Source organism: Ursus americanus, chromosome 2, assembly GCF_024610735.1.
Source record: "Ursus americanus isolate L20-20 chromosome 2, mUrsAme1.1.p, whole genome shotgun sequence".
NCBI classification, from domain to species: domain Eukaryota; kingdom Metazoa; phylum Chordata; class Mammalia; order Carnivora; family Ursidae; genus Ursus; species Ursus americanus.
The window spans coordinates 87,744,778-87,757,814 of record NC_142128.1 but is presented as its reverse complement, the minus strand read 5'-3'; the positions used below and the strand labels follow the sequence as shown (position 1 = coordinate 87,757,814).

Sequence of the window (13,037 nt, the reverse complement as noted above, 5' to 3'; positions counted from 1 at the left end):
CCAACCTTCCCAACATGTGGGTTTCGCTGCGCCGCAGTGAGTGATCTGCCCCTGCACTGGCAGCAATGGCACTCAGGTTAATCAGCAATTTGCTGACGTGCTTGGCACCAGTGGGTGGCAAGTGTTCCAAAGTTAAAGAAGGGCACACTCATGTTTCCAAGTGATTCGGCACAAAAGAAAAAAAAAGCCTGGAAACTGTAATTCTAAGCAACCCACCTTCAATGTTTTCACAGCAACCGTAAGGCTGTATTTCTTCCAGACGCCAACATACACTTCCCCATACTGACCACCCCCAAGTTTGTGCTTCATGGTAATATCCGTTCGTTCCATTTCCCATTTGTCATGGATGGGGGACACACCATAGACTGTGGGCTTATTACACTTCGGTGCTGGGTAGTGTAACGTTGTCACCAGCCCATCAGCCACCGTGGAGTGATGGTGCACGAGCTCCGCCAGGGTGCTAAAACGGCTCTCGGCAGTGACGTACACCTGGTGAGAAAGGCAGGACAAAAGCTCAAGCAACTTGAAAAGAGGTCAGAAAACCTTTTTCAAAGCCCATTATTTCACTGGTCTGAAGATATGAAGATAGGAGGTTATCTTACCGAGTAAATGAAAGAATTAAATGAAGAGAGGAAGGGGAAACACAGAACTTCAGTTTCATCCTCTTTACACCACTCTTCCCAGGCTGCCTAAAGAAGCTCAGGGGGGCTTCCAAGCTATCTTTCTGGATCATCAAGATCACTGGTTTTCAAATATTTTGAAGCAACAAGACTGTGAGACCCAAATCCATAAGACAGAGGCAGAGATGCTGAAAGTCCATGAAATACCACCTCAGAATCATGCACAGAACATAACTTGAGAACCACTGGTTTCCATTTTCTTGGTAGGAAGAGAGTATTTAAGGATCTTATAATTTTTACTTAATTAGGATATGCTTTTGAATATGTAGGCCGTTAAAAAAAGAGCCACAATTTTATTTCAGGATTGTTAACAAAACAGTTAATTTGTGACAAGTAATTAAAGTATAAGAGCTGAGCAGTCTTCAAACCCTATCTTTCAAGGGAGCTAGCTTGTTTATTGTTTTTTAAAAAAGAAACTTGTGTTGTATACAGAAGAATACATAATACATGCAGAACTGATGACTTTTATCAGGTGAACTCACCCACATAAACCTCTCCCACCCCAAAAATTACAACACTACCAGCACCCTGCCAGCTAAGCCATTCACTCCCTCAAAGACAACCACTATCCTGACTTCTGACACTTTATGTGAGCTTTGCCTGCTTCCGAACTTACACAAATGGAATCATACAATATGCACTGTTGTGCCTTTCTTTCACTCCTTTTCTTTATTGCGATATAAGTCACATGCCGTAATATCCACCATTTTCAAGTATACAATTCAGTGGCTTTAATACATTCACAAACTTGTCCAACCATCACCACTATGTAACTCCAGAGCATTTCCATCTGCAGCCATTCCCACTCCCCTCATGCCCAGCCCCTGACAATCGCTAACCCCTGTCACTCGGCTTTACATGTGTGAGACTCACCCACGACATGGGTCAACACACTTTTCTGCAGAGGGCCAGAAAATAAATGTTTTAGGCTTGTGGCCATAGTGCCTCCATCATAACTACTCAAAGCTGCTGTAAGGATGAGAAAGCAGCCACAGACAATACAGAAACAAGCAGGTGTGGCTGTGTTCCAATAAAATTTTATTTAGAAAAGCAGGCAACTGGGTGGGCCACAGATTTTCCTCAGAGTGTATACAGCAGTACCACAGTCATGTTTTTGTTGCTGTATGAGATTCTATTTTATGAATATACCACAACTTATTAATTCATTCTGTTAGACAATTAAGTGTTTCTAGTTTGGGGCTATTACAAATAATGCGACTACGAACATTCTGTGCATGTCTTCTGTACACATATGCACTCAAGCAGAGCTGCTAGGTCTCTCTTACATTATCACCTATCTGTCTCTATGTGGTTTCATCAGGACACAATATGTCTGTAGGGTGATGCAAAAGAGAAAGAGAATAATTATTTCCTACTTTGTACCAGCCATTATGCTTTAAGGAAATTATTTCATTTAACCCTCATGATGAGCCAATAAAGTGGGATGAGAAATTGAGGCTTATGTAAGGTCACAAAGTTAACAAGTAGAAATGGTGGAATTACACAGCAAGCCAGGTCTGCTTGCTCTTAGCAAAGCCTGTGGTTTCCCCTACTATGCATATCACACAGACAGAAAGAACAGGTGACTCAATGTAAATTTACCTTTCAACGGAATGGACATAAACCTGTGCCTCACAGTTTATGAAGTAAACAGCTCCAGTCTAACACAACCACCCTATAATGGCTGGTCTTTCCAACATGTACATTGCTAAATGCCCGGTTAACCCATTTATAGTAACATACGTTACTCATCAATCCCAGTCTCAGAAGCCCAAATTCTTACTCTGTGAACTTTCTGGTCGAGATTAATGTTCAAAGATCCAAGGCTTAATTTGTCAATCTATACAACATATGGGATGTACCTATATATATCTGTATACTGATGATGATTAGAACCGCTAACTTATACAGCAGTTTCTTTCATTCACCTTTAAATCTAACTATTAACGTAATACTGGTTTTAATTTCCATTACCATACTCTTGAAAAGAGTAAGCTTTAACATGCCAAACAGCCCAAATTCACATCAGCGATTATTTCATTTCATGTCTGACATAAAAACTATATTCGTCATTCTGGTATTTTTTCTCAAGAACAGCCAGCAGTGCTGGCCAGTCTTACCTTGCCATCTGTGGTGCTGTTGATCCTGTAGTGATACACGCGCCCCTCGTACCTGAGCGAGATGGACAGCTGCCCGGGGCTGCTCTCGCTTTCTCGCACTAGGAAACTGCCATTGATGAGACTGCTGAGTAGATACTCAGCTGCACTGCGCGACACGGGTCCGTGGTACCAGGAATGTTTTTCCAAGCTGTTCACTGGGGTGATGTAGTTGCTTGGCACCCAACCTTGTCCATTCTTGGAGCGAACTTCACTCCACTCGCCATTCTGGTTATAACCAAGGACTCGTAGCTTTTCACCTAGCCATGAAATCATCAGAGAAGAGAAGAGAAGAGAAGAGAAGAGAAGAGAAGAGAAGAGAAGAGAAGAGAAGAGAAGAGAAGAGAAGAGAAGAGAAGAGAAGAGAAGAGATGTCAGGACTTTATCTCAAGCAGCAGCAGATATTGTCAAACTCAGAACTTAGTGAAAAATCAATCAGGAACTCTTATGCCAACATTTTTTTTTTAATAATGAAAACAGGGGCGCCTGGGTGGCACAGTCGTTAAGCGTCTGCCTTCGGCTCAGGGCGTGATCCTGGCGTTCTGGGATCCAGCCCCACATCAGGCTCCTCCTTCCTCTCCCACTCCCCCTGCTTGTGTTCTCTCTCTCGCTGGCTGTCTCTGTCAAATAAATAAATAAAATCTTAAAATAATAATAATAATAATAATAATGAAAACAAACCAGGCTGCTCATCATATCCTGATTGATCTCTTTAGCTTGTAGCTTAAACAGAAGCAGCATAGTTAGAAATAACCTTCTGGCATTTACTAATGGTTTTTACACCAACTAAAAAAATGTCTTTAGGAAACTCCCATGTGTGGTATAGTACGGTGGCATACAAAGATAGAAAAGCTACAGGCCCATAAATACAGAGAACACAGCGATGGTTGCCAGAGGGGAGAGGGTGGGGCAACAGGCAAAATGGGTTAAGGGGAGAAGGAGATACCGGCTTAAACCCCTTTAGAGAATGAATAAATCACCAGGATAAAAGGTACAGCACAGGGAATATAGTTGATGGTATTATAATAGCATTATGTGGTGACAAAAGGTAGTTACACTTGTGGTGAGCACAGCATAAGGTCGTATAGAATAAATCGCTATGCTGTGTACCTGAAAGTAATGTAGTATTGTGTGTCAACTATACTTCAGCTAAAAAAAAAAAAAAAAAAAAAAAGGTTATTCTGGAAAATGACACAGTCTCACCCCTCAAAAAAAATTCATTTTTTCTCATAACAGTATCTTATATATGGTTCAATGTGAGTAACAATCAAGAATTAGGGATAAGAAATGAGAAATACAAAGTTACTTCTAAATTTCAGTTGGCACCCAGGCAACAAAATCATTTATGTCAAAAACAAAAAAATAAACAAGAAAACAAAACAAAATAGACGCACAAGACCACAGGGCTTTCAGCAATGTTTTCAGAAAGAAAACTGCTCGGGGGGTGGGCAGATAGAACTCCCAAAGCACATTCTAGGACTCAAGTTTTAACAGTTAGAGTTTCCCAACTTCCCTCCCATTCCCCATGAATATGAGTCAGTCCTATTCATTCCTCTAAAATTAGTGTGTGGGAAGGGAAGCTGACACTGAAGCTGGAACCCAAGACAAGTTACTCAGAATGTCTCTGCTTGCTATCAACGTCAATGTCCTTGATTTCTCTGTTAAAGTTGTGAACACCAACTTTAAACTCTCTAATACACATTTTGCCCCTAAACCTGCAACTCAGACAAAACAGGAAAGGTGAGAGATATCATTAGTAATAACTAACAACCTAAAGAAACACTATAAGGCCTTAGGCCCCTATCTCTGAGAGCTGCATGCCTTCCTACAGAGTTCACACCTACTTCTCAGTGTCAGCAGAAGAAAACCAAACCAATTAAAAGCACATGGTCCACTAGTTACCAGGCAAAGGCCACTGAGGAAAAGTTCAAAATTATTCTGGCAGTCATCAAACTTTTCCAGCAACCCACAGAAATGTTTACCACAGGATGACTTTATCGGCTCCCACTATCTCACCACTGACACCTGGATGTGAGGCATTCAACGACAAAAAACCTAGGAGTGTGTACTCATAAAATATGTATGGATGGATAGATAGCAGTGTGTGTGGTGTGGTTGTGGAAATGCACCAATGCGCAGATAAATACTCCCCAGCCATATCTGCAGGAAAACAAAAACAAAAACCTCAGTGCTACTAGAAAAGCTAAATAAAACTTGTTCCTCTGTAGCTTTTCTCTATTGTACCAAACAAGAATGAGAAAAAATAAACATCAAGTCTATCGTTGTCACATCCTTACAAATAACTGGTAATGGCAGGTCATCATAAGTAGGATACGGTCAAAAACCCCTAGGTCTTTGTTTGTTTTCCTCTCTTCTGGAAGCGAGGAGGAGAATTTCCTACTCTGGAAGTCGTGAGTACCATGGAAATTGACAAGGGTATGACTAATGAGGATGTACACATCGGCCCTACTGACAGAGGAATGTTGGGAGAACTCTGTTTAATTCAAGCAAAAAACAATCTTCAAAGAAGGAACTAAAATAAGTACCTTTATTTTTCAAATAAATCTTCTTGTCCTTTAAAGTAATAAAATAGCTTTAGCATGGCATTATATCAGTAAGAACCTGTTGAAAGACGTGGCATTTCACGGGTTTTAAGACAAATCACTGCTCGCCATGAGAGAACAAGAATCCCAGCCCGTGAGCTGCACACTAGCAGTTGCTGTAACTGCTAACTGAGGCATCAACAGGCTGTCTTTATCGGTGTTTCCTTGGTGACGGAGCTATCTTGGAAAACAGTGACATGAAAAGTGTATCTAGGAAAGAATGTTCTGAGTCACTGCTTCACAAACTTCTCCACTGAAGTATCAATAAAGGTAAGAGTGTGTTGTAGCCCAAAAAGACTACTACACAGTATAAAATTCTTTGAAATCCTTTGTTTTATCCTAAAACTTTGTACAAAACTTTCCCCCAATGCATAAACCTCACACACATACACATATTATCACCATCACCCCCCCCAAAACTACCCAAAGTCTTCAAGTAACTTGATACTAGGAGATCACACGTGTTACTTTGTCCACAACCTTGAAACTTCCTGGCACAGGTATACGTATGTGCCTCACATCCACTCTGGAACACGTCTATACCCCAGTTTGAGTTAGAGGTTTCTGCTCTTGATTAATGTGGCTGGATTTAAAAAATAGATGCGTATAAAAATTTGTAAAAAAAAATTTTTTTAAGATATGCCCTGAATGGAGGCATATCAATTTGGTATATTCACTCCCATTTAGTATCTCATTCTGAACCTTACAAATAGAAGGCATATGTGTGACCAACATTTAAATTACATTTAAATTACAATTTCATTTAAGTTAAAAATTATCCTGAAATATATTTTTTCCCAGCAGGAGGCTTTCATAGGTTCAAAAAAACAAGCTTAGGCAGATTAGCAATCCAATTCAAGGACACAATAACAATGTTCCATGCTTCTTTCCTTCTTTCATCATTTTTTTTTTCAAAGTAATTTCTACACCCAATGAGGGGCTCAAACTCATGACCCCAAAATCAAGAGTCACACACTCTACCGACTGAGCCAGCCAGGCGCCCTTTCTCATAAAAGTTCCACATTTTCTGTCTTCGTTAAAAAAAAAAAAAAAAAAAAAACTAATAATGGATTTACTTGGTCATGTTCTTAGTCCTCCCTTTAAAAAGAATATTCTCTACTGAAATAAACTACTACTCCCTTGGGGCGCCTGGGTGGCTCAGTCGTTAAGCGTCTGCTTTCGGCTCAGGGCATGAGCCCGGCGTTCTGGGATCGAGCCCCACATGGGGCTTCTCCGCTGAGAGCCTGCTTCTCCCTCTCCCACTTCCCCTGCTTGTGTTCCCTCTCTCACTGGCTGTCTCTCTCTCTCTCTGTCAAATAAATAAAATCTTAAAAAAAAAAACCAAAAAACAAAAAACTACTACTCCCTTGAGAGTATTACTACAATAGAAACCCTTCTTATTACTCCTTTCACTGACCCATTTAAATACAGATCAGAGATTTGTCTCGGCCATGCTACTCAAAGCAGGTCCACAAGGAGACATGGCACTCGTGCTGGAATATGAAATCACTCGACTACCTTCTTCTTGTTGGAAGTCTTGCTCCAAAAAAAGGAAAAATGTCCGCTGAACTAAATAATAAGCAGTATACCTAGTGATTTGGTTGGTTTACATATTGGGAACAAGGTCTTAATTTCAACAATGAGGACTGGTACGAACTGTTCTCAGACAGGCAGTCAGCCCAGGGACAACACTGAGTAGTACCGGGCTCTGGCAACATGACTCATCTTAGCCACAGCTCCATTAGAAGAGATGTACAGTAGACCTTACTGTCACATAAGATGAATGCTGGCGTATCAAGGGAGTGCTGAAAACTGAGAATGAGAAAAGTTCATGTATATACCGTGGGGTGCTTTTTCTAAAGTACTTAATCTCTTACCCTTAATAAGCCCTATAAAGGAGACAAACTGACATTATCCCATACATAGGTTTTTTTAAAAAACAAAAACAAAACAAAACCAAGATGATGAGCCCCAAAGTATCTGGGCCCAAATCACCTAATTTTAGTCAGAGGCAGAATCTAGAGTAGACCCTTTTATTTCTTAACCACTAATGAAAACTGAAAAGTGAAGCTCACCTTTAGTGATGCTGAGTGTGTTATCACCACTGGCTACAAAATCATAAAGTGCAACAAAGAGATTAGGGTCACTCTCAGTGGCTCCAAGTAAGTTCTCCTTGGAGCTCCACCTGATGGCTTCGTTCAGTGCCTGGGGTTCAACATCACAACCATAGGGGCGGTGTAAAGCTTCTGAAAGACATAAACAGAGAAAGGAATTCACAGTAAGTTCAACAGTTAAAAATTCACTTGAATTCAGTACATGGTATTTTAGCTGCTGGCACGTATGTACTGATGGCTCCACGGTGGAAAAGACTGTATAATATGGAGCCATGAAGAATGAGCAAATGGCACTATCTCCTAAGCACGACAGAAGTCTACTTGTTGAAAATGTAACAAGACAGAGAGGAGATCACGAAATGAGCATTTAGCTGTGATTTACATGCACTCACCAAAATCAGAAATAGAAAAGCAGTTTTCTCAAAATAGAAAAAAAAAAAACAAACCCAAAACTCAAAAAAATGGCAATTCGTTTTACTGGTGGTCGTGGTTTTAAGTTCTGTTTTAGAAATCCTCCCAAACTACCCTGCTTCCCTGATTCTCTCCACATAAAACAGTTGTGAAAAAGGTAACAGGAACTTTAAGAAACATGTACATATTGCATAAATCCAGATCCTCCATTTACATATAGAAAAATTATAGAAACAATGCTTCCAGAAAAAAAAAAAAAACACTAAAATCATCTGTTAAACAACAGAAAAATGTTTTGGCTTAATACAAATATTCTTGGCACTCCAAAATACCTTGGTATTACTAAGCACTGTCTATAATGTGATAGCTTCCAACTGTTAATTGTTTTAAAAAGTTTTTACCTTATTTTCTTTTCCTAGGTGGTACATTTTTGTAAATATTTTGAGAACTTAACTGAAGGCTCTAGAAAATATCACCAACAATAGCCATTTGAGTATCTACTACGTGTAGTGGACGAAGCCTTGTAAGACCTGGTTTTTTCCTCAAGGCTTTATGGGTTCCTAAATTTAGTCACGCTACACAAACAGGGGACCCCTATAAAGATCACCTGCTTCCTGCAGTCCAGGTCACTTACACAAAAAATACACTAAGCGTCCAGTAGTGATTTTCTTGATCACAGGAACTGTTTCTAGTGGCTATCTGCCACTCTCCAACTACCTGTTGTGACGTAACAACACTTTTCTATCATCTCTCCTCCCTCCACTCATTTTTAATTTAAAATTGACTTTATTATATCTGAAGGAGAAAAACCCTTGAATCTGTGGTTTTCTTTTCAAACCCACTCCCCTCCTCTCCATCTCTACTGCCAATGCCTCAGATCAGATCCCCACCATCTCTCACCTGGACTACTGCCTCCAGTCTTGTCTCCCTCAAAGCCATCCTCCACACAGCTGGCAAAGTGATCTATTTAAAACAAAAATTTGACCAGGTCACTCTTCTTAAGATTCTTTAATAGTTCACCATCAAGCTAAAATCTCTTTAATGGCCTTCAAGGTCTTTTATGATCAGGTCTCTACCTACTTCTCCAGTTTACCTTTCCCCCCACTCCAAACTTCAAATTCTAAACTTTCACACACACTGTGATGCTTCCTGCTTTTTTGTGCCTTTGTTCACACATTCCTGGCTACATGGAATGTGATCTCATCCCACCCTTCTTTTGACTGGCTCACTTCTCCTCATTTTCTAACACTCAGCTCCAACGTACCCTCCCCTAGGAAGCCTCACATGCTCCCTACTCCCTGTATACACTTGCTGCATTTGTACCCTCTATATTTATCTTTATCTTTACAATATCCTCAATTGATGTTTATTTCCCAAACTTTACAATGTACTCCTTTAGCATGAGAACTCTTTTTTTTTTAGCAAGGGTTGCATAGTACATGTTCAATAACTGTTGACTGAATGACCAAAGTATACAAAAATATAAGTGATGGGAAATAGAAGAATTTTAATCTTAAAACAGCATTAATCAATGTTTTAAAAATGGCTTCATAACGGTCTATAGAAATTCCTGTAGTAGGTTGGATCGTAATTTTCCTAATAGTTTTAGAATTCACTTCATCAAATTCCTTCCTCCTCTTAAAAGGAATGTATCTTTACACTTTCAGAGCTAATCAAATTCTGTTTCACATTAAGAATATTATGACAAATCTGAAGGTATGCCAAGATGCCCTGAAAAGTTAATGTGAATCAGATGTATTGCTCCTTGTTTTTTAAATGCAGTTACAAGGAATGGAAACAGCTGTATTATGTACTAAGATAACCAATTAGGATTACCAAACAAATAAAACACCATATTCTATGAAACATCTTTCAAACAAGTCACATGTACTATGTTTTTCTTTATGCTTGAGAAAGTATCCACTCAGAATTTCCATGGGGCTAAAAAATGCCAATCCTTTATTAAAATGAAAAGAACTGCCAAAAAGTATGGAGAATATTTGTAATATTTATTAGATTCTATCCTGAGTGTCACATGATCCTCACTAATGTTTCTTGCCAATGATGGTGTTAACATTATAATGTTTTGGGATTATCCCCCCCCCCAGTTTAATGATTATCAAACAGTTCAAGTCCATTTTCTTCTTTTTGGAGAGAAGTCTCCCTTGTTTGAGATTATAATAGGAACAAAAATCAAGGGTAACAAGAACTTCTGTACTATCAATGATGAAGTTAGAAACAATAAGTAAGCAAGTTATTGAAGCCAACTCTTAAATCCTAGCAGGCCAAAACCAGCAAATGCCATACATGTTGTGAAATACTTTGTGAAACCCAATATATGAACACTTAAGGCTTACAAAACTAATAATTTTAGTGAACATCTACTATACGTCATTCTGAGCTTCAGAATATCAAGATTATAAATCACTAACAATATTTGGACTTAGAAAAAAACATTCTCCATTCTTTCCCCAAATCTGCTTCTCCCCCAGAATTCCCCATCTCAGTTAATGGCAATTTCCTCTTTTCAGCTGCTCAGGTCAAAAACCTTGAAGTCTGAATACAAACTTCTAGCTGTAAGATGAGTAAGTTCTGGGCATATAACATAGAGCACAGTGATTATAGTTAATAATACTGTATTATCTACTTGAAAATTGCTAAGAGAGTAGATATTAGATATTCTCACCACAAAAAAAGAAATAACTATGCGATGTGATGCAGGTATTAGCTAATGCTGTGGCGGTAATCATTATGCAATATGTAAGTATCAAATCGACACACCGTACACCTTAAACTTACACAATATGTCAATTGTATCAATAAAGCTGGGGGGAGGGGAACAAAAGAAAAATCCTTGGAATCACCCAGGACTCCCTTTCTGCACTCACATACTACATCCAATCCGTAAGGAAATCCTACTGGCACTGCCTTCAAAAACACACCCAGAATCTATCCATTTCTCACGCCCTCCACCACTACTACCCTGTTACCACCATCATCTCTCTCCTGGGTTTCACCACACTGCTGATTTCCACACTTCTAGCCTTATTCTCTATTCTCAACACACCAGCCAGTTTTTAAAGCGTAAGTCAGATTGTGTTACTCCGCCGCTGCAAACTCTTTGATGGCTTTTCCTTAGAATAAAAAGCAAAAGTCTTACCAGAGCCTGCAAGGCTCTTCACAACCAGTCTTGCCCATACTTGCCTATACCCCTCCCCTAGTTTATCTCATTCTGGATGCTGGCCGCCCTGATAGTACTTGAACAAGGCAGGCACACTCCTGCCTCAGGACATTTGTACTGGCTATTTCTTCTAAAACATTCCTTTCCCAAGACATTCACATGACACTTCACTCAAATGCGACCCTCTTGGTACAGCATTCTCTAACTATCCTATTTTAAAATGTGGCTATTCCTGACAACACTCCCACCTCCCCCCATGTCTCCTTCCCTATTTCTCTCCATAGCTCTCATTACCACAAACGATACAATTTACTTATTATATTCATGTATATTATCTAACTCTAACCCCCCCAACTAGAATATCAATTTTATAAGGACAAGGATTTCTGCCTGCTTTGTTCACTGATAAATTCCAACCACCCAGAATAGTGCAGGTATATAAGAGCCTCTCAAAAAATTTTGTTGAATAAATGAATCGTGTGTACTGTTACACTCACGTGCTGTACTGCTATGAGAGAACAGAACAGAAAACAAAACTCTGGATCAGAGAAGATTTCAGAGAAGAGAAAGCATTTAAATTAGATGAGCAGGAACTGTACACCAATGACGGAGTGACAGCCCGTCAATGTGCAAGGACATGTCTACAACATGCGATTCATCCGTACTGGAGACAAGCTCCATCAAGCTCAAAGGAGGTTTGTTAAAGGCAAGTTTAGCTTCTTAAAAACCATGTTATTTGAAAAAAGGCAAAGAGCACAATTTGATGTAAACTTAAAAAGATGTATATAGGCCAAACAACACTGTACATTTCTCAAATATACAAAATAATACAGGATAAAAGTAATTTTTGAGGCCAAAGTACTAAAAGAACCACGACTTGGAAAACAATCCTTTTCATTCCCCACTCCCCTTCTTCCCATCGCTGCTTCTATGATCTTTTTGGTCAAGTCAAAGATCTTATTTCCTTCCTTTCTTCTTTCTTGCCACTCACGCTTTTGTTCTCATAGAACTAAGGGTCAATTTCCCGTACAATCCGTCTGCACAGGATATCCACTTAAGCACCATCCTATCCGCTAGCACCAAACAAAAGGGAAAATGTTTCAAAGACAAAAAACATCCTAACATTTTCCTGAGGCCAAGAATGAACATGTATTAAATCATAAAGAGTTAAAGAACTAAATGCAGGAGAACAAGCTAAGGAATAAAGGCCAAAAAAAGAGGAAAAAAAAAAAAGCCTATAGGAAGGGCAAGTAAATGTCACAGTGTTACCCAGTGGGTCTAGTCTATGCCACTTTCTTCATCAGCTTAAAACAGACACAGCTGGGTGATTCAGAGGTACTGTGCCCGCACAAATGCAAGTGTGAAGGCTGGGAATGGGTGTTTTTTTGTTTTTTTGTTTTTTTTTTTTTTTGAACAATGTGAAGTGACTACTATATATCAGGTGCCTTAGCGGGTTAGTCTTTCATTAATCACTGTTATTGAGGTAGGTCATGGGCTTAAGATGGGACAACAGAAGACTTGATTTTCACTTATGCAACAAAGGACCCAGACAGCAGAAATATGACTATTAAGTAAAGGTAATTTAGTTACTTTTTCTGACAGACTAGCAGAAGACAATAAAAACAAGGCAAAACATAGAAATAGCAGTTTGTACAAAGTAAATTATCAGGATTAAACAAGTTAAAATCCAGAATAAGACTCACCAAAATAAGACTCAGACTCAAATTCAGAGATAATTCCTAAATTTAATGTTTAATTTTATTAAAAAACACTTCACCAATTAGTCATTCAATAACGTTTATCATTTTAATTAGAAATTTGTCAGGTAAGTAACTGGAGAAATAAATATAAAAAATTTTCAGTTGAGGCATTTATTTCCAAGATTTTACAAA

At 39.1% G+C, this 13,037-nt stretch overlaps 1 protein-coding gene across 8 annotated transcripts in view; it reads right to left on the bottom strand.

The window, feature by feature from the left end:
• ABL2 (ABL proto-oncogene 2, non-receptor tyrosine kinase) overlaps window positions 1–13,037 on the bottom strand; it is a 107,842-nt gene that overhangs the window by 18,888 nt on the left and 75,917 nt on the right. For 4 of the 8 annotated variants that reach the window (XM_045811461.2, XM_045811464.2, XM_045811462.2 and 1 more), the window contains exons 2-5: window positions 8,865–8,927; window positions 7,515–7,685; window positions 2,801–3,096; window positions 217–489 (exon numbers count right to left, since the gene is read on the bottom strand). In XM_045811461.2, coding sequence (XP_045667417.2) covers window positions 217–489; window positions 2,801–3,096; window positions 7,515–7,685; window positions 8,865–8,927 — 803 coding nt within the window. The remainder of the gene's footprint in view (window positions 1–216; window positions 490–2,800; window positions 3,097–7,514; window positions 7,686–8,864; window positions 8,928–13,037) is intronic. The other 4 variants (XM_045811463.2, XM_045811466.2, XM_087858574.1 and 1 more) reach the window with 1 other exon arrangement.